The 23,173-nt window shown below is 43.9% G+C and overlaps 1 protein-coding gene across 1 annotated transcript in view; it reads left to right on the top strand.

Moving 5' to 3' along the window:
- ATP1A3 (ATPase Na+/K+ transporting subunit alpha 3) overlaps positions 1 to 23,173 on the top strand; it is a 103,791-nt gene that overhangs the window by 38,893 nt on the left and 41,725 nt on the right. Inside the window, exons 2-8 of the mRNA XM_088453193.1 lie at positions 8,665 to 8,787; positions 9,524 to 9,583; positions 10,973 to 11,176; positions 13,193 to 13,306; positions 15,253 to 15,387; positions 18,081 to 18,198; positions 20,753 to 21,021. Of these exons, the coding sequence (XP_088309319.1) occupies positions 8,665 to 8,787; positions 9,524 to 9,583; positions 10,973 to 11,176; positions 13,193 to 13,306; positions 15,253 to 15,387; positions 18,081 to 18,198; positions 20,753 to 21,021 (1,023 nt within the window). The remainder of the gene's footprint in view (positions 1 to 8,664; positions 8,788 to 9,523; positions 9,584 to 10,972; positions 11,177 to 13,192; positions 13,307 to 15,252; positions 15,388 to 18,080; positions 18,199 to 20,752; positions 21,022 to 23,173) is intronic.

Genomic DNA, 23,173 nt, shown 5'->3' on the forward strand with positions numbered 1-23,173 from the left:
GGTCAGCTGGCCTCAACGCGTTTCGTCCTTTAAGGACTTCTTCAGGAGTAGAGATAGGTCTATGGAGTGCCTTCTATTTATCCCCTTCCTGGACAGCTTGGATTGTTAGCTTCTATAATCTTGATAGTGTGCCCAATTTTTTCACTTTGTAAGATATCGTCATTGAGATTCAGATCTGACACAGCCAGCTGAAAAACTTCATTGTCCTTCACTGCATTTTCTTCAAATATTGCACCTTTCTATATTGGACTGATTAACTCTATATATATCACAAAATCTATTTTGCAGGAAAATTCAACTATATGTTAAGCACTAATCAGGCAGCTTATCTTGACTCATGAAGTTGCAGTATACATGAGTCGCATTACAATAATAGATGCCACTACTGTCTTTGTAAAATTTGTTCCGCTAAGCAATAACAGACATCCACGCGAGCAAAGCTGCAGGCAAACGCTAATATTATTAATTAAGATGGGAAAAAATTCTCTCCTGCCAAACTGTTTCTTGCTCTTCTCTCACCAGCTATTTCGATGTGTTTTTTGGGGGTTCGACTTTTTCTATGTATTTTATAAGGATCTGCCTTTTCCAATGTTATTTATCTATCTATGCAGGGGTTAAAGTGGGCAGGAATGGGACGGAACTGTGTTCCGTCAGTTCTATTAGGAGATGGAACCAGTTCCGCCTCCTACGGCCCACCTAACAAAGCCTGTCAGCCCAGGTCCACAGGGAAATGCCGGGCGCCGCTGAAATTTTGTTACCAGCGAGCACCCGGCTCCTTCACCACAGTAGCAGCCAGAGGCTGGGGTTCACTCCTTAGCTCCGGCTTCCGGCTCCCACAGTGTGCACTATGGGAGACACGTCATGACGTCTCTCCTATAGTTCCGTGGAGTGTGCGCGCAGATGGACAGCAGCGAATGCAGGAGCGGGGCTTAAGGTAAATATTGTTACTGGGGTTTTTTTGTGTAAGGGGCACTATTAATGGGGGTACTACTAATGGGAGCATTACTACTGCTGACACTACCACTGAGGGCATTACTACGGGAGGCATTACTACTGGAGGCACTACTAATGGGGGCATTACCACTGGGTGCATTACTATTTGGGGCACTACTACAGGTGGCATTACTACTGGGGGCACTACTACAGGGGGCATTAGTACTGGAGGCATTACTACAGGGGGCACTATTACAGGGGGCATTTCTACTGGGGGCACTACTACTGGGGGCATTGTATAAGGGGCACCACTCCTGGGTGCACTGCACAAGGGGCACTACTACTGGGGGCACTGCATAAGGGGCACCACTACTGTGGGCTCTGCATAAGGGGCACTACCATTGTGGGTACTACATAAGGGGCACTACCATTACAGCAGCAAATGCATAAGGAGCACTACTGCTGTGGGCATTATGTGTAATGAGCACTACTGCTGTGGGCATTGTATAAGGGGCACTACTACTGTGGGCATTATGTGTATTAGGGTCACTACTACTGTGGCTATGGCAGCATGCAAACGTAACCTTGTGGGTTTGAATCAGGCCCTATGTGCAGTGTAATGTGAATAAGATTGTGCTACTGTGTGGCGTAATTTGAATTGGGGATACTATTGTGTGACCACGCCCCTTTTTTTGCTGCATGATAAGCACCGTGGGGAGGGGTGAGTTCCACCACTTCTCTAGGACCACTTTAAGCACTGTATCTATCTATCTATCTATCTATCTATCTATCTATCTCATATCTATCTATCTATCTATCTATCTCATATCTATATATCTATCTATCTATGTCATATATATCCCATATCTATCTATCTATCTATCTATCTATCTATCTATCTATCTATCTATCTATCTATCCCATATCTATCTATCCTCTATCTATCTATCTATCTATCTATCTCATGTCTATCTATCTATCTCATATCTATCTATCTATCTATCTATCTATCTATCCTATATCTATCTATCTATCTATCTATCTATCTATCTATCTATCTCATATATATCTATCTATCTCATATCTATCTATCCCATATCTATCTATCTATCTATCTATCTATCTCATATCTATCTATCTATCTATCTATCTCATATCTATCTATCTCATATCTATCTATCTCATATCTATCTATCTATCTATCTATCTCATATCTATCTATTTCATATCTATCTATCTATCTATCTATCTCTCATATCTATCTATCTCATATCTATCTATCTATCTATCTCATATCTATCTATCTATCTATCTATCTATCTATCTCATATCTATCTATCTACCTCTCATATCTATCTATCTATCTATCTATCTATCTCATATCCATCTATCTATCTATCTATCTATCAATCTATCTATCTATCTCATATCTATCTATCTATCTATCTATCTATCTATCTATCTATCTATCTCATATCTATCTATCTATCTATCTATCTATCTATCTATCTCATATCTATCTATCTATCTCATATCTATCTATCTATCTATCTATCTATCCCATATCTATATATCTATGTCACACATCAGATTAATCATGGCAGTCTCCTGAAGCATTCGATTGTGACTAGATGCATTTTCAGACAAAAAAGTTGTGAAAAGACACTTGGCATAAGCGAGTGGCATGTGACATGGCGGCTCTCTCACGCTGGCATGGCGTATTGAGGGTAGGTGTATGAAACTGAAGATTATTAGTTATATTTTTTTATTTACAAGGTGGTATAAAGTGTCCTCAGATCTGTATAAGGGGGTAAATATAAAACAATTATAATCACAGAGCATAGGTACAATACACACCAGATAACTAAGTGTAAGTACAAATCATTACTATAACCCACAGAGTAGATGAGTGACAGAGGCGTACAAGATGACAAAATGACATACATGATAATTACAAGTAGGCTGGATAAATAAGAATGAATGTGATGTCAAACAATTAGCAAGGCAGGCAGGAGAATTAGTTATAAGACATGGCACACAGGCTGACAGGCATGAACATAACAGTTATGCAGAATAAGAGGAAATGATGTAATCATTAATTATGTAATGATGTAAAGCTTAATCAAAACACATACAGAACCAATGGTGGATTTTACCTAGGGGCTGCAGGGCCACAGCACACCCATTAACTTCCGCAGCCTACAGGGACTTGTCTAGCAGTGCCAGTGACTTCCCATTGGAAGAGCTCCCTGCTAATAGCAGCCGGACACACAGTCCCAGGGGGAGGTGTTTTCTACCCCTGGGACTGCCAGTACGGACTGCAATTAGAAGAGAGAGCACTTTCAAAGAGAAGCCACTCCTCTGCTATATGGGTACCCTGTATTCCAACTTGAGGCTGCAGCACCTAGAAGCCTGCTTGCTAATTTGCGCGATCCAGCGCATGTGCACATTTCAGACCGGCAGACCCTGGTAAATTGAGGTAGGAGCAGCCGCTGTACATAATAGAGATGTGCGGTTCGTTTTTTTGGTTTTCTGGAAATGCAAACACACCCCAACTTAGGGGTTCCGAGTCGAATCGAGATGCAGTTCAGAATCACTTTGGGGTTCCGAGCCGAACAGAGTCGCATCTCGGGTCAGCTGTCAGTTCGGAGCTTGGCTTTAAAAACAAAACTCGAGTTTTGGATTGCATGTAAACCGGTCCAAATTACATGATTTTAGCTGTTTTGTTGATTTTTAAAATTGATTTTTAGCGGTTTTTAAGGAATCCAAAATCGAACCCAATCCAAAACACTTAAGGGTGGTTTTGCCAAAAGACGATGATGAATTAGAACCAAAACAGTGGGGTGTGCGCACATCTCTAGTACATAACCAATACATCTTAAGGCTTGACAGGAACACGAGAAGGAGATGGAGATTGGACATGTGTGAGATGTAAGATAGAGGACCCTGTCTGTGAGAGCTTACATTCCATGCTTACCAACAAACTAAGGTCTGCAGGAGGCTGATGTGAATGGTTCTGAGGCGGTAAGCTGGGTGCTGCCGATGCCTGAGATGTGCAGGGAGCTGGGTGCTGCCGATGCCTGAGATGTGCAGGAAGCTGGGTGCTGCCGATGCCTGAGATGTGCAGGGAGCTGGGTGATGCTGAAGCCTGAGATGTGCAGGGAGCTGGGTGCTGCCGATGCCTGAGATGTGCAGGGAGCTGGGTGCTGCCGATGCCTGAGATGTGCAGGGAGCTGGGTGATGCTGAAGCCTGAGATGTGCAGGGAGCTGGGTGCTGCCGATGCCTGAGATGTGCAGGGAGCTGGGTGATGCTGAAGCCTGAGATGTGCAGGAAGCTGGATGATTCTAAACCCTGAGATGTGCAGGGAGCTGGGTGATGCTGAAGCCTAAGATGTGCAGGGAGCTGGGTGATGCCGAAGCCTGAGATGTGCAGGAAGCTGGATGATTCTAAACCCTGAGATGTGCAGGGAGCTGGGTGATGCTGAAGCCTAAGATGTGCAGGGAGCTGGGTGATGCTGAAGCCTAAGATGTGCAGGGAGCTGGGTGATGCTGAAGCCTAAGATGTGCAGGGAGCTGGGTGATTCTAAACCCTGAGATGTGCAGGGAGCTGGGTGATGCTGAAGCCTAAGATGGGCAGGGAGCTGGGTGATGCTAAACCCTGAGATGTGCAGGGAGCTGGGTGATGCTGAAGCCTAAAATGTGCAGGGAGCTGGGTGATGCTGAAGCCTAAGATGTGCAGGGAGCTGGGTGATGCTGAAGCCTAAGATGGGCAGGGAGCTGGGTGATGCTGAAGCCTAAGATGGGCAGGGAGCTGGGTGATGCTGAAGCCTGAGATGGGCAGGGAGCTGGGTGATTCTGAACCCTGAGATGGGCAGGAGATGGGTGATGCTGATGCCAGAGATGTGCAGGGAGCTGGGTGATGCTGAACCCTGAGATGTGCAGGGAGCTGGGTGCTTCTGAACCCTGAGATGGGCAGGGAGCTGGGTGAAACATACTGATTCCATTAAATAATTGTTTCTCCTGGTGTTTCCAACCTGTGCACTTTAAACAGAGGACAAACAACAAACACACTACTGTTTAGGGCTAAGCCTACCAGTATGCTATAAGACCATTTCAGTATCTGATTCCAACCTCCCAAAACTCTGTGTGCACCCAGATATAACACTTGTCTAATTTCAGTGATGAGTGTGAAACTCTCATTGTGCTACTGTTTCACTACACGGTATGCTCTCTGATTTCCTGCCTGCTGTCAATTCTTACTGTGCATGTCATTATGAGAACGGTGGTCAGTCAGACAGTTGGTTCTGACTTAAAAGATTATTCCCAGATAGAAAATGGTCCTGTTCCCTCTAGTCTTGTACTGTACTTGACTTGCATGGTTTAAAATAACAGCTATCTACACAAGTTGGCATTGGAGCAAAAAGGTATTTAAGTCCTGATTGATGAAGGCAAATCATGATTCACTTATACTGCAGGAATTGGCGGCTTATCTGTAATTACACTGAAGTGCTAAATGTCATGGGATAGGTGCCTAGTATTGTGTAAGACGGTAGGACCTCCTCTAGCCTGGCAAAGTGCAGCAACTTGACGTGGCACAAATGGACAGAGGAACTCTGGAGAGATGTTGCCCCATGCTGCTGGATTGGTTCCCACAGCTCCCTGATATATGTAGGTGTAGGATTTTGGGTGCAATTGGACCTCTCCACCATGTCCCATTAATTCTCAATTGGGTTCAAGTTGGGTAATTGTGGTGGCCACACCATTTGTCAAAACTCTAGACAACTTGGGACTGATGACACGGTGCATTATCCTGCTGTAATATTCCATCGTTGTGGTGGAACAAGAAGTCCATGTAGGGCTGGAAATGGTCATCAAGCAATGCAATGTAATGGTTACTGGTCAATGACGTGTTCAGGTAGACCAGCGGCGGACCTAACCCATGCCACATTAACATAAGTCTCTCCATCTCCAAGGGTTTGTCTCATCCCTTTCACCCCGCGTCTTTGAATAATTTTGCCGCGCTTTGCCTGATTTGTGATGCGTGAAGTGTGATCTAAGCATTCATCATTTCTATATAAAAAGTATATATTTTTGTATTAAAGGAAAAATACGTACAGTAATATATGGAATATCAAGAAATAACAATCACCACTGCTTATTATTAAATGACCTTAATTTATATTTTAAGCAATTAGCCAATAGTTATTGGAAATGTATTTCATTTAGCTGTTTTATGCTTCTTACAGATAGTCAGATAAAGCTATATAGGAACTATGGACCTCATTCAGACCCGCTCGCCAGCGCTTTGCGCTCGCAAGCGGCCCGATGGTTTGCGTTCGCGCATGCTTCGTTCTGCACGAACTACTCTGTGTGATCCCAGCCCGCTCGCTCACCTAGCAAAGGCAGCCCAGTGTAATGAGTGACAGGAGAGGCCGTTTGTGAGTGGTAACAGGGGCTGGACACTAATTACGGGGGAGTGTAGGTGCGAATGCAGGCGTGCCTCGGTGTTTCAACTCCGTTTTTAAGGCGTGCATAATTAACAGGCAGCGTCATAGTACACGTCACATGCCTGTTTCTTACACTGATGTCCTCGCAGTGCTTGCGGCAGGGTAAGGCAACCACAAGCTCTGCGTTCGCTTCCGATGGTGCTCGATGTACCAATGTTTTAATACACTTCCTGGAGATGACGTGCGCTAGTGGGCGTCTCTACATACGCTAATGGGTGTCTGCATACACAGAGCGATCGCTCGCACAGCCAAAGTGGGTGTGCTTATGCCTTGGCGAGCGATTGCTTCCCATGTCGTCACCTTGACAAATTTGCATACGCTGGATGCGAGCGATCACATCTAGCGAGTGGGTCTGAATCAGGTCCTATGTAACTAGTTGCACTGTTTTTGTGATTGTTTGGGCTTTATCTGCTTTTGGGGATCTAATTCCTATTCTGCAATATAATATTGTTCTTTAAAGGTCCACTAAGTCTAAAGCAGAATTTACTTTATATAAAGGAGCTGCCAGTGATATTCTTGAATATAGATGTACAGTATCAGTTCTCCTACCTAATTTAGGGTTCACTAATCCATGTTTTTTGTGCATAAGAGCTTATATCTCATTTTGCTTGAGCGCAATCCCTGGTTTTACTGTTACTCTCATCTATTTTATGTCATTCTTTATGATGGTTGTGTAATCTTGTTGCTTTTGAAGCAGTGGCGGAACTCCTGGAGACAATGGAGTTATTTGCCGCCGGGCTCCAGCCCTTAAGGGGGCACCTGGCTCCATTGTACCCTGGGCCGTTCCGGGCACTGAAATGGAGATGGAGCACAGCTGATCGGCGCTCCACCTCCAGCGGCATCAATACGGGGGATGTGGTCGCACCCCCTATTTGCCGGGCGCCCGCTGAGTGTGTTACCAGCAGGCGCCCGGCTCCCTCTTTTCCCCCGGCGGTAGCCGGAGGAACGGAGCTCACTCCTGAGCTCCGCTTCCGGGTCCCGCAATGCACTATGGGAGTGACATCATGACGCCACACCCATAGTTCCGAGGAGAGGGCGCCGGGGACGGAAGGCAGCAGCACTGGTGCGGGGGTTTCAGGTATTTTTTTTTTTTATTTGTATGTGTGTGCGCTCGCGGGGTGGGGGGGGCTCACTAGAGGGGGCATTATTGGTGGCTCACTACAGGGGGCATTATTGGTGGCTCACTACAGGGGGCATTACTGGGGGCTCACTACAGGGGACATTACTGGGGGCTTACTACAGGGGGCATTACGGGGGCTTACTACAGGGGGCATTACGGGGGCTCACTACAGGGGGCATTACAGGGGGCTCACTACAGGGGGCATTATGGGGGCTCCCTACAGGGGACATTACAGGGGGCTTACTACAGGGGGCATTACAGGGGCTTACTACAGGGGGCATTACAGGGGGCTCACTACAGGGGGCACTACAGGGGGCTTATTACAGGGGCTTACTACAGGGGGCATTACAGGGGCATTACTGGGGGCTTTCTACAGTGTGCTTACTACAGGGCGCTTTACTGGTGGCTTACTACAGGGGGCATTATGGGGGCTTACTACAGGGGGCATTACTGGGGGCTTTCTACAGGGGGCATTACTGGGAGCTTACTACTGGGGGCACTACAGGGAGTTTACTACTGGGGGCTTACTACAGGGGGCTTACTACTGGGAGCACTACAGGGGGCTTACTACTGGGAGCACTACAGGGACCCTTACTACTGGGGCACTGCAAAGAGGGAAAAATACTGGAGGTACTGCATAGGGGGACCATTACTGGTGGGTACTACATAGGCAGCACTGTATAGGGGGACCTCTACAGAGGTCACTACACAGGGGACCACTACTGGGGGAACTGCATAGGGGGGCGGCAGCTGGGGCTGGCATAGGTGCTGGGGGGGTGGTACATTTTAATTTGGGGGGGGCACCAACATTTATCCCGCCTCCGGGAACCTGGGATGAAGTTACGCCACTGTTTTGAAGACCCCTCATTCAAAGTTCTCTGTTACATTTATACAATGTCTGTCGCCCAGGAATCGTGTATGATTTAGGGTTCTGGATTTTTTTATATAAAGAAGAAATAATAAGGACAGTAGAAGGCTAAATGGTTTTGACTTCCAGCAGAGATAGGATACCACCCGATCCTCCAATAGGGAATAAAAAACTGTACAAACAAATTTACATATTGGTGAATTGTTTACTGATAATTTCCTGTTTGCTTCTTACAGTACGGCCGGTCAGATAGTTACCGTGTGGCCACCACGCAGGACAATAAAGATGACGAATCACCTCATAAGGGGAAGGGGCCCACCAAGAAAGAGATGGATGACCTCAAGAAAGAGGTGGCCATGGTGAGTGAGTCAGTGGTCCGAGACGGGCGTGGAGGAGAGATGGTAGTAGAGCGTTGCTGTATGGAAGCTGGCCATCTATGCTGGGACATGCCACACCACCAATGTTTAAGCAAGGGGTGGCCTACACTGACTGAGTGCACGTTATGTCACATCGGTGCCCTCATTCTCATTTTTATTTAACAATTGTGCTCCCCTGTGTTCTCTGAGTGCTGTCTGGCTTTACGTGAGCATAATATGATCACTTTATGGTGTGCCTCATATTTCAGTGATGTCACTGGTTCCTAGTGATTCCATAGGCCCCCATTCCCAGGAATACAGCTGCTTTCTGTGTGTGTGTGGGCGATGGGTAAGTTTTAAGCCAGTCATTTGTTTTTAACAAAGCTTCTACCAGCCATGGGAGTACCCTTATTTTATTAAGCTGGGAAAGTTTTAAATGCCCAGTTTATAAAATAATAGCAGATCAAAACCAGTCTTCCCGCAATAACAAAGTCACCCAGCATATTTATACTGTGATAGGCAGCAAAGTGGAGAGATAACATTTAGAGGGCACAAACCAGTTTCCCCTCCTGTACCTTCCCCAGGCCCCCCTCTTAGCTGTAGGGCGGGAGGGGGAGGGGGGGGGAATAGAGGGACATGACAAACTATTATGTTGTCCAGGACCTTGCATTGATGTGAGAGTATTTTGTGAGCTCAGAACTGTATCTTACTAACTTCATTTTATTTCCTCTGCCCATAGACGGAGCACAAGATGTCAATAGAAGAAGTATGCCGGAAATACAACACAGACTGCGTGCAGGTGAGAGGCCCAATATTATCACACATTCTGGCATACTGGCCCTTGATTTTAAAGTGTAACCAAACATGGTATTAAAATCTACACATGCTTTTTTATCTTCATATACTCAAAGGCTTGATATAATGAAAATTGGTGTGGATTGAAAGATCTATAGTATAAAGAAGGTTGATAGGGTCAAATGGTCGACATGCTCAAAAGGTTGACACACAGATTGTTAATATATTACAAGTTAACACATTTTTTTTGTTCTTTAACCATAATCCTCACCCTAACCCTCCCCCTAGTGCCTAACTCCAAACATCTCCTTCTCCAGTCTAACCCTAACACTCCGCCAAGTGGCTAACCTTAATCTTCCCCCAGTGCTTAACCCTAACCTTCCCCCTGGTACCTAACTCTAGCCCTCCCCTTAGTTCTTAACCCTAACTCTCTCTTTTCACAGCCTAAACCAAACCCTCCACCAAGTGCCTAACCTTAATCCTCCCCCTAGTGCTTAACCCTAACCATCCCCCTGGTACCTAACCCTAACCTTCGCCCTAGTTCCTAACCCTGGCTGTCCCCTTCCACAGCCTAACCCTAAGCCTCATCTTAACCCTAAAAATCAGGAAAAATGATGAAGTGTCCACCTTTTCTGCGTTGACCATGTGTATGTCGACCTTTTTGACCCAGTCAACCTTAGGCCATGCTGACCTTTTAAATGTCAACCATTTGACCCTGTCGACCTTTTGCCTGTCAACCTTTTGGTATCAAACTATTGACTGTCTATCTAGACACCGTAGATCTTTCATCCCTGTACCAATGAAGATTCCTTCAAAATCTCATTTACAAAGTTAACTTTTTGAGATAAATGACAAAAGTTAATGACTTTATTACCAGTTCTTTCATCTGTTCTGTCCATTATGAGACCAAAACATTTCTAAAGTCGTTTCGTTAAGAATAAGGAATGAGTTTGGTCACCTCCTTTTACTTGCCGATCCATCATTTTCAGGAAATGACTTCATTAAAGGGACATTAAAAAAAATTTAATTTACGACTTCTCCATCTTTTGTGTCAAGTAAAAAATATCTTTAAGTTACTTTAACTGATTGGCTTGTATGTAACTTCCTGCAGCTTTTACTATCCAGTTTGCTTTATCATTTGGTTATCATCCTGTGCTATCCAGAGTCAGGCTTTGTTTGCCGTATCCCCTGGCAACAATAATAAACAACCCTGCCTGATTACAGAATGTGTTATATAAAAGTTGCACTAGAGTGCACAGTGGTCAGCAAATTAAAGTTACATGAAGGAGGAATACCCATTTAAAGTTGATTTGTGGAAGGCTAGTAACACCTATTTCTCTCTCCCCTGTAAGTGCTCTGGCTCATAATATTTGTTGTCTGTCTGTCTGTACAGGGGTTGACACTTAGTAAAGCAGCAGAGATTTTGGCCCGGGACGGACCCAATGCACTCACCCCCCCACCCACCACACCCGAATGGATAAAGTTTTGCCGTCAGCTGTTCGGTGGATTCTCTATCCTGCTTTGGCTTGGAGCCATTCTCTGTTTTTTGGCATACGGGATCCAGGCGGGGACAGAGGATGATCCCGCGGGTGACAATGTGAGCAGACCAGTTCAATGCTATCTCTCTGTGGTTTGTGTGTGCCTGGCTATGAGGTTATCCCTGTGCATGTGAATGCTGAGCTAGCAGAGGCGAAGGACATGGGGTCTGTACAGGCCTGACAACTTCATAGAACATGTGTTGTTTTCTCATAGTCACCATACACCCTCATACCCTCTCTCCTGATGTCATAGGCATCGGTGATGTACATAGATAGACTGTTGGGACAGGCAGGTTCAATGCAGCATGAGATTCTTAGAAACTTCTGTATTTTAGTTGCAAATAAGAAGGGGGAGGGGTTTATTTCAGTGTTAAAACCATTTTTTTTATTTTTCCAAAATATGAACCTATCAATTATTTCTGTGGCAATTAAAATAACTTTGTAAACACTGCTTGGAAATACTGAAATACAATATCAAACAGCAAAGTAATAACCTGACGTTGGGCAAATAGAGACAAGATCAGAGGGGTTAGCAAAACGAGTACTCATTGGTGAATCTACAGTGGGTATGCAGTGCACAAGTGCCCATACCGCACCCATTCATGATGCTTACCTCTCCAACAGCACCGCAGAAGTTACTGTAAAAATGGCAAGGCCACCATTTTTCCAAAGATCTACCCTTGCACAGTTGGACCAGTGGCGGATCCATGGGGGGAGGGGGCGACAAGGGCGATCGACCCCCCGTAACACACAGCCCCAGCTCCGCCGACCTACTGATCCTGACCTGTAACTGGCCCTGACCTGTAACTCCTCCCCTCTTTACTCATTCTTCCTCCCACTTCCAGGACTGGAAGTAGGAGGAGGAATTAGTAAAGATGGGAGGAGTCAGGATTAATTCTTACACCGCCCCCTAAAAGAAAAATCTAGATCCGCCCCTGCAGTAGCCTATGGCACACTGTCAGAGTCTATTCGGGACATGTGCCGACGAGAGAGGACGAGGGGCCAGCACGGAAACTGCACACAAGCCCCCTACTCTGTTAAACCTTCCCTGCGAGTACCGGAGGCAGCAGGAGTGCACTTTAGTGAAAATGAGTTATTGTTGAAGTGGGTAAAATTATCTTGGCTGAGGTTTCCCTGTATAAAGTCAGAGTATCAAAATAAATCTAGTTACGAGGTGAGGTCCCATGTACTCAAATTTTATATATGGAGCTTATGTAATAGTGTGCAAGATGGCACCATTGTGTGAATTCATGCAAGTGTTTCCATATTTTTAAAGCGGCAATCATTTTAAAGGCAAAACCAAGCTGGTTTTGCCTTTAAAATGATTGCTACTTTAAAAATATGGAAACACTCGCATGAATTCCCGCAGCGGCACCAGCTCGCACCCTAAGCCTCACTGTCTGTGAAGGAGCAAATAAAGAGCAATAATATGAGCAATTTGCACCTTTGCAAAAATATGTGGCACTGCAGTTGGGGCAGATTTAGAATGTGCAGAGATACTTACAGAAAAGAGTTTAGTAATTTGACACTACACCTAATAATAAAACATATTTTTAACCAACAAACATTTACTTGTATATTTATTCTGTCTGATAGTGCCCTATACAGAATTTTCTTTCTCTTGTTTTGGAATCTTTTCCACACCAATTATCTATGAATGCACAATGTCGACAGTCCTTCTTAGTAATAGGCTTAGGCTGCAGTTAGGGCTCAAATCAGTTGAAAATTATATGTCGACAGGTCGACTGTCAACATTTCACAAGTCGACACAACATCCACGTCCACATTGTGAATTAGAACCATGTCAACATTCTGGTCTCAACATTCTGAATGTCTATATTTTGGACCACACCCGCTAGAAATCATGAGATGTGGCCATATTTGGACTTGTGTGCAACACAGAATAATGTACCCAATGTGTATAATTATAATTGGATACATACTCACTATACATTTTATTTGCAGAAGTTAAGAAGTTACCATGCACTGTACTACTTACCTATGAGCGTATCAAAGTATAAAATATTAGCAAATATAGGGATTATAATTGTCATCCTCTCTCATTTTCCTTTTAGCTGTACCTGGGTATCGTTTTGGCCGCCGTAGTCATCATCACCGGCTGCTTCTCTTACTACCAGGAGGCCAAAAGCTCTAAAATCATGGAGTCCTTCAAGAACATGGTGCCCCAGGTGTGTAAGGGACAATCTGTGTGGTTGTGTCCCGTTCCCAGCTCTCCACTTTCCTGTTTTCTCTAAGTAGATGTAGTATAACATATATTATCAGTGGAGTAGCCAGCTTTTGACATTATGGGGAGCAAAGAGGAATTAAAACATCTAAATACAATATTTGCATCCAAATAACATCAATAATTACCTCTGACATTACATTGATACCTTCCCATGCAGTACAGTAATAGTATAAAATAACACAGCCAGAACTCAGTCATTGCCGTACAGTAAACAGAGCATCCCAGTGATCACCATACAGTAAACATAGTCTCTAGTGACCTCCATACAGTGCACACAGCATCACAGTGATAACCATGCAGTAAACATAGTCTCTAGTGACCGCCATACAGTGCACACAGCATCACAGTGACCGCCATACAGTGCACACAACATCACAGTGATAACCATGCAGTAAATATAGTCTCTAGTGACCGCCATACAGTGCACACAGCATCAGTGACCGCAATACAGTGCACACAGCATCACAGTGACCATCATACAGTGCACACATCATCACAATGACCGCCATACAATGCACACAGCATCACAGTGACCGCCATACAGTGCACACAGCATCACAGTGACCATCATACAGTGCACACATCATCACAATGACCGCCATACAATGCACACAGCATCACAGTGACCGCCATACAGTGCACACAGCATCACAGTGACCATCATACAGTGCACACATCATCACAATGACCGCCATACAGTGCACACAGCATCACAGTGACCGCCATACAGTGCACACAGCATCACAGCGACCGCCATACAGTGCACACAGCATCACAGTGATCGCTATAGAGAACTTTTTGTGACCACAATGCACATCTGTATTTTTATATTGTTCTCTATCTCTGAGATGTTTTGTAACAAGCTCTCAATCACGCTAGTGGTTGCAGCCATGTTCCTTGGGTGGATCTTGATTTGCTTTGTAAAATAATACTCATAGGGGGTGATTCAATTGTTGTGAGAAGAGGGTGATAATTATTGAGCGCCCAGTTTTGCAATTCAATTGTTCTGGGCGCTAATTAATTATCACTCTCCTCATGCCTTATTAGTTTTTAACATTTCAGCAAGAGCAGAGGTCACTCCCCTGGGACCACTCCAGACTATGGCCCTGATTCAGAGCCGGACGCTCTGACCAGAGCGCTTGCTCTGAATCAGGGCCCACCTCCATTAAAATGGAGCGTCCTCCTGGACGCTCGTATAGCTGTGGGTCACCACCCACAGCATATACGAGCGTGCAGGATGATGGTCGCGATGGTCTTGACCATCGCGACCATCGCCACTGCGAGCAGAAGCCTGCGGTTGAGTTTCTCAACCGCAAGGCCAGGAGTGATTTTGGCTCTATCAGAGCCAAAATCACTCCCATTGACATCACTAGTGATGTCAGTGGGGCCGGCTTCTGACGGTAGGCGTTCCCTTGGGAACGCCTCCGTCTGGCAGGCACGCCTCCGGCACGCCCACCAAAGGGGGCGTGCTGTCAATCAACATCGACAGCACGCCCCCTTTTATCAGACACTATGAGCGAAGGAAAGTCCTTCGCTCGTCGCGTCTCGCGCATGCGCACGACGGAGCTCCCTCCGTCGTGCGCATGCGCAGTGCAGACCATCGACCCACTTGCGAGCGGACAGCCGCTCGCGAGTGGGTCTGAATCAGGGCCTATGCCACTAAATATTCTATTTACTGCTATATTTTTACGTATCGGCAAGTAAGATCAGCTGACTCTGATATATATATATATATATATATTGATGCTATAAAAAGCAAAACAGTGTTTTTCCTTTTATCTTGTCCATAATCTGTTTTCCCAACATAATTTATACTGTGTCTCATATGCATTCAAACTTTGTAATTTTTGTTTTAATTATTTTATTCTATTTACTTTATTTTCTCAGCAAGCTTTAGTCATTCGGGAAGGTGAGAAGATGCAGCTGAACGCTGAGGAAGTTGTGGTTGGTGATCTGGTGGAGATAAAAGGTGGAGATAGAGTCCCAGCTGACCTTAGGATCATTTCCGCCCATGGCTGCAAAGTGAGTATAGTTACAATAAACAATTGCAATATCATGTCTCCCAGGAAAAGATTGAATCCCCCTAGATCAGACATGGGGCCTGATTCAGACCCGGTCGCTAAGCTGCGAACGCTCGCTAGGGGCGATAATCGCAGATATGCGTCAAAGTACGCATGCGTGAACTAGTCACTGCGGCCAGGAATTGTGCGCTCGTAGTACACAGACTGGACGCTACTTTGAGTGACAGATAGCGCCATTTGTGGGTGGTGACAGGGGAAGGTGCTTTTGAACAGGGGAGTGGATGTGCGAACACAGGCTTGTCTGCGCGTCAAAACGGAGTTTAATGGATGGGCATAATTACCATAGAAACGTCATTGAACATGTCAGTTAGTTGTTTTCTAGCCTGAACTGATCGCAGCGCTTGCGATGGGGTAGGGGCTACCTCAAGTGCTGCGTGCAGCTCCGATGGTTCTTGATGTTACCGATTAATCAGACACTTCCTGGAGGTGACATGTGCTAAGAGAGAAATGTTGGCGGCTTTATACTCCTGCGTATGCGCACTGCCATTGCCCTCTAAGACTCTAAGACATAGAGGGCGTCCTTAAGCCAGACAGTGCGATCGTGGGATTTGCATATTCGACCCCTTTTGGCAGCGAGCGTTCGCAGCTTAGCGCCCGGGTCTGAATCAGGCCCATAGTTCTTAAACACACATATTTCATAAATAAATAATGCGCTGAGGTAGCTATCCAAAGAGGACGAAAAAATCCTTACAAAAATAGAAATAAATTCCAGGGGTGCATTCATCAGTCCTCATACAAAAAGTTTTCATTCCATATCCATATTGAATTTTAGAGCAACGTTTCGGTCCTGTGCATGGACCTTTGTCACAGGACCGAAACGTCGATGCTACTGTAAAAATCAATATGGATATGGAATAAAAAAAATTTGTATGAAGACTGGTGAGTGCACCCCTGGAATATATATATATATATATATATATATATTTATACAGTAAATTCAGTGCGCAATGCCCCGTGGGTTTGGCGTTGCTTTCCATTACTGATCGAATAGCCGACGGAGTCCCCAGAGACGTCCGGGTGATATTCAGGCTTCTTAATTTTTATTACTTGCGGTGGTATCTGACTGCTGATATATATATATATTTATTTATTTATTTTTTATTATTATTATTATTTCTTTTTATTTTTTTTATACGGGTTGGAGCACATAAAAACAAATTTTGAATTATACAATCTTTGGACCAATAGTGTAAATAAATACAATGGACGCTTCAACAAAATGATCACATAAGTAACAGGTACAGTATGTGAAGTTGTATAAAATAAGAGAAATCAAATAAAGAAACAAACTGCTGGTATAGGGTAGTATCCATAAGAGTGAAAATAGGCAGACGTGGTTGGCACTACAATCAAATCAAACATGAGCATTCGTAGGCAAATTAATTGGCATCTTCTAATAGTTGCCTAGTTTCGTACCATTGAATAGAATGGAAACATTTATGTAGATGGGTTTTTAAATCTTCTAATAGTGAGTCTATAAACCCCTCCCAGATCTGAAAGAATTTCTCAGCATGTTCCTCCTTGTGTAAGGAAGCTTACAGCGAATCCATGTGGAACACATGGAATAAATTCGCTCAGAAGAGAGACAAGGAGGGATGGTCACCATGGATCCATTGTTGTAGGATACATATGCGGGCAACCGCTGATATTACTAACATTAGCTTTTTGCTGCCTTGCAACATTCTGGTGGTTGAGGGTACAAATCCCAGGACCCTGTGTTGATGGGTAGGTAAGACAAGCCAAGCAGATCAAATCAGATATAATTGTGACAACTGTTAAGCTGCATACACACGTAAATATTTTCTGTCCAACCATCCAACTAGTTGATTGGTTGGAATGAAAATCTGGTAACGTATGGGAGTAACTGATGATCAGCAATTTGCTCCTAAATGCCAGAAAACAGATGAAAATGGACGTTCAGACAAGTTTGTTAAATGTTTGATCTAAACAATTTGTTCAAACAACAGTTTTTATCGATTTTCCGGCGTTTGGAAGCAAATTGCTAATTGTAATTTGCTTTCATACCTTACCAGATTTTCATTCCAACCAATCAACTAGTTGGATGCTTGGACAGAATATCTTTACGTGCGTACCCAGCTTTAGGGTGTGTTGACAACACCAACCAATTAAATGTTTGCTTTCATATTTTAAACTGTATTAGAATCTCATTGGTTGGTTGCTATGTGGCACAACTCTTGTCCTATACAGTTACAGTTTTCATGAACATTCCTCAGTATTAGAGTTAAGTAAATTTATGTCAAAATTTTGCACAAATTTAAATTCGACTATACACTCTTCAAGTTTTGATTTTGCGCCACGTTTCACCGTATTTTTAGCCTACAGATAGATTTTGGCCTGTTTTGCGGTTGTGGTATAATAAGGTACTGTAGAAGTCTAGATAGAACAAAAATAACTTGTGAATTCTGGATGCAACACTTAAGACTAATTTCCACATAGAAAGGTAAAATTCTACAACCTCCTGTTGAATGAGGCCAATAGATAAATCAACAATAATATATGGTGGTCTGTGTTTTCTCTCTAGAGTTCCATTGCTTCTGCAAGTATCATTTTCCTTGTTCACACTTTCCAGTCTTTCTTATTTCTCCTCTTCCTTCCACCTCTATTGTCTTCCAGGTAGATAACTCCTCCCTGACAGGTGAATCAGAGCCCCAGACCAGGTCACCTGACTGCACGCATGATAACCCTCTTGAGACACGAAACATCACTTTCTTCTCCACCAACTGTGTAGAAGGTAACATCGCGCTATTATTCTGATATGGTCAATGGGGGGTGGGAGGGCCATACATGTGACACTACTTCTTATGGGGCGGTAGGCACTCATGCCTGTCATGTTATCCTCGGATACTCTGTTACATTACCTGTGAATCTGACCCTGGTAGCTACCAGGGTTGAACCCTGGTAGCTGGGTAATGGGTAATGTTGTGTACGGTCCTGGGTAATGTACGGTCCTGGGTAATGTTGTGGCGTGAATGGTGTGACTCGGGTTATCCAACCTGGGTCATGCAAAAAATGCTAATTGGAGTTTCTGGTGGTGATTAATGCAATGCAGTGAGCAGTCACTACCCACTTTTTATGACCTCATCTTTGTAAGCCTAAATAACTTACATTTCTAATGACAGTTTTGAAGGGTAGACATGGGTTCAGTGTGAATGGGGTCTACCTGGTAATAACCCGGGTCCGAGGTGCAGTGTGAAAGGGGTCTGACCTGGCTGTGACACGGGTTGGAATCGTGTTCGAAATCCCGGTTCAGACCTGTCATTTTGGTGGAAAAAGAGTATTGCTGTGAAATGTTTCTATGTTTACCATGTACGGCGTATCTATAATGGGTGCACCCATTAAATTCATTTTCCTTGCGGCCGGCACCGTATTTACTAAAGAAATCACTGGAAAAATGGCGTCAGTGGAGACATTGCTTAGAAGGGACTTGTGCAGAGATTGCAGACAGGCCCTCTAACCTGATAAAGTGCCCTTGTGCACTGCAAATACTTTGTGGAGCCTTATAAATAAAAGTCAATAGTACTAATAATGTCCACCTATAGGATAGTAATGACCCATTTGTCCCACGGGGTAATGCAGTGGTAAGGGCCCATGGTTTGGAGTATCAGTAGCACACGCAGAGGGGGTTTCTGAGTACCCCAAAAAAACCCTGACAGACTGGAGTGCAGGCACCATGTTCTTAAGCCCCGCTCCCTTGCGGCAAATTGCTGCCATTCGTGGGTCAATATGGAGGAGGCGGAGCCATTTTGTCACAATTTCATTAGAATTGAGTCATTTGCCCCCCCCCAAACCCCCCCTGATTGACCCGCAAATCGCAGCATTTTGCCACGAGAGGGAGGGGCCTAATTACATGGTGTCAGCCTGCTAGGTCCTTTACCGATCAGATCTGCTGCAAGGTAAGTTTGTTTGTAACGTATATGTGACATGTGTGTGTATATATGTATGTGTGTATATATGCTTGTATATATATATATATATATATATATATATATATTTGTGCATACACACACGCATATGTATAAATATATATACATATATAAATATATACTGTATATATATATATATATATATATATATATATATATATATATATGGAAATAGTAGTTCTTGGATCGCGCACAGTGTATTTAACCTGATTGTGACATTAAAGTGCAGGTGTCATATATATGAAAAGTTAATCGACCACTTGAATCCTTCAAATAAGAGGAGGCAGCAGTCCCTTCCGTAGGTCTGTATGGCAATCAGATGAAATAGTGATCTGGAAAATGGGGTGGAATCTATCGGGTACGCATAACCATTTATTACGAGACTCAGTATTCTGAAATTACTACACTATATTATTTTTCTTCTTCACCTGGCTCTGTCAAGAGCCTTTCCCTACTAAGGTCCTATCTGGCACCAGTAACCCGGGTCCAGCTTTGTATACTCAATCGACTGACAAGATTTACAGATAAGCCTTAAAGATTTATCTTTTGGTACGCACATTATTATTTGAGCACGGGCACAATTATTTTTTAATTTATCACACTATTTGGCGCTTGTCCTTTCCACCCCATTTTCCAGATATATATATATATATATATATATATATATATAGAGACCCCCCCATAAAAATCCTGCATTTGCCTCCGGGTATGGTTAGTTACCACAGGGGATGAGACCAGCCCCATATAGGCTTGGATAAACATTAGAGACCATGTAACTGGCCCTCTGATAGAGTAATAATGTATAGTTCCAGTGCACAGTCTGGAACCTGACATTAGAGCAAGCGGTGGGGACCACTGGGGATTTCCCCTGTACCCTTATGGGCAGTCCAACCCTGTATGCAGTACAATAGCAGTGCACCTCTGCATCCTAGGCCTGCACCCCTGCACACTAGACATTATGATGCCACACAGCACTGGATGGCTACTTAAAGTCATGCTCTGATACTTTCCATGCAGCAAGATGCCTCTGCAGGGTGCCTGGTGGAAGACACTCACCACTTGTTATGGCTGAGTGCGTCACTGTTTGTCTATGGCCTTGTACTTGTGTGTGACTAGAAAGTGTCTTAATAACATCCAGTACATTTCTACCAGTGATACAGATACATTGTACAAGTGATAGTCTGTGTATAAGATGCTGAGGAAAGTTGAGAAGTAGTTGGCGGGAGCACACAGTGGAAAGTGCACTCTTCATGTTGCTGCGCTATGCACATTAACAAACTGGGTTTATCTAAAGAGCTTCTGAGATTGACCATAGAAGTTGTAGTTAGAGCCCTGACAAACATGTTAATGCTTCATTTACAGGGACTGCCCGCGGAGTAGTAGTGGCCACAGGAGACAGAACAGTGATGGGCCGCATTGCCACCCTGGCTTCTGGTCTGGAAGTCGGGAAGACCCCAATTGCAAAGGAAATCGAGCACTTTATCCATCTGATCACCGGTGTGGCTGTGTTCCTGGGGGTCTCATTCTTTGTCCTCTCACTCATTTTGGGCTACACCTGGCTGGAAGCCGTCATCTTCCTCATCGGAATCATTGTGGCCAATGTACCAGAGGGGCTTCTGGCCACCGTCACTGTGAGTACTGGGGAATTGTTCTAACTAGCATTCAGTGCACGTGTATTTGTATATCACAATAAGTAAGTCTCTTCTAAAGGGTCCATATTATGAAACATTCCAGTGACTGTCCTCATAAGTACATCCATTATGTAGCATAGACGGTGTAATGGTTAGCGTTACTGCATCACAGCACTGAGGTCGTGGGTTCGATTCCCACTACGGCCCTGACTGCGTGGGTTTCCTCCCCTACTCCAAAAATATACTGGTAGGATAATTGGCTCCCAAGAAAAAAAAATAACCCTAGTGTGTATGTGTGTGAGCATGTTGTAAGGTATATAGAGTATATTTGCCCATATGCGACTGGTATGGAGCTATCCATAGAAGCATTGTATAAAAGCCATAACCATTATAAAAGTGCACTTGCACCAGTCCTATCCTTGGTGCAAGATATGAGCGTGAGATTAGATGGATCCCTGTGTTATATATGTCCGCAATTTCTCCCATATAATCTGAGGTCTGTCGTTTCAAAGCTCGTTATTTCTGACCACTTTGAAATGAAGAACTACAAATGATGTAGAAGAGGTCTATCAAATGCAGGACAAACTCGCATGGCATTATGGAAATACCTGTTTAAACAGGGTGATTTTTAATTTTTGCCATGCATACATTTTAATATTCATTATTACAAGGTGAAACCAATTTTTCCAATTTTACAAGGACATACATGAGTATAATAAAGCACAGACTCATTTAATGTACATTATTTGCTATTAAATGTGACCCTGAATTGTATCTTTTTCTCTGTATGGCGCTGTGGAAATTTGTGGCACCTTATAAATAGATACTTCTACTACTAATGATAATTTCTATGGTTTATAAAAAATAAAAAAATTGCTGGTTTCAATATAAAAATACAAAATAAACAAACTTTATAAATTTGAGTATACATATTTTACTTATTGAACTCATAAAAGTTCTATTTTCTTGGCAATAAATTTTTATAGAAACTTCTTGGTGTGTGTATCTATATTAAGGAGGGGGATGTATCAAATCTTGGAGAGAGATAAAATACCAACTAATAAACTTCTAAAGGGGGGTAGCCACTTAGCGATTTAGCCAATCGCTTGCAAATCGTGCATGCATTGGGCATGTTTTGGTCAGAAGCGACCAGTGATGCGCGTGCCCGCTGGTCGCTTCTGACATCCAACATCGTCCGTATATGCAGGTCAACCTGACAATCTCGTCAGGTTCAGCATGTGCGGGGATGAGGGATGTGCCGGGACTGAACGAGTCAATGCTCAGTCTAGGCACATCACTAGCTATACAAACGACAGCACGATTGCAATGTCGTAATCGTTCTCTTGTTTGTATATCGTCAAGTGGATACCCCCCATAACTGTCACTTTACATACTGTGTTAGAAAAATGACAGTTAGAAGCTGATTGGTTGGTACTTTATCTCTTTCCACTATATCTCTCTCCAAGATCTGATAAATCTCCCCCTAAGTTTTGAGCAGCAGCACGTCATTCTTTTAGAGATATAAACAGAAGAGACAGCGCCATCGTGCTCAGAGGCGCCCTGTTCCAGCACATGGGACGTCAGGATGTCACGCAAATGACAGTATAATAGAAAGATGGGCACTTTCTATGTAGCGCTGTGCCTCTCATGTTACCCCACTATCTGTAAACAGGTGTCATCCTGGCAGCGGCCGTGCCGCCCCCTCAGTCTTGTGCCCTGGACAAGCCTCGCTACAGCCACGACAGCCATGAGAATAAACTCTGGAAATTATATCATCATTTTTGGTTATAGGTTTCATATCTTCCATATCAATGTTAACTAGTGTGGTGACTCTTCCACATCACAAATAAGAATCCCATTCACAACAGCTCGGTGGGAATTCCCTATTCAGTCCCATCATACAGACTATGGGGAATATCTACTAAGGTGAGAGTCTTTGAAAGTGGAGATGTTGCCCATAGCAACCGATCAGATTCTATTTAACATTCAACATTTAACACTTTCTAGAAGGTAATATCTAGAATCTGATTGGTTGCTTGCTATGGGCAACAACTCCACTTCTAAAAACTCTCACTTTAGTAAATATACCCCCTATGAATCATCCCCATTTTGTCATAAATACTCTGCTCTTCAGTGCAGAGGTCCAAGCAGT

Source organism: Taudactylus pleione, unplaced genomic scaffold (genome assembly GCF_031769625.1).
Source record: "Taudactylus pleione unplaced genomic scaffold, aTauple2 ptg000572l, whole genome shotgun sequence".
NCBI lineage: Eukaryota > Metazoa > Chordata > Amphibia > Anura > Myobatrachidae > Taudactylus > Taudactylus pleione.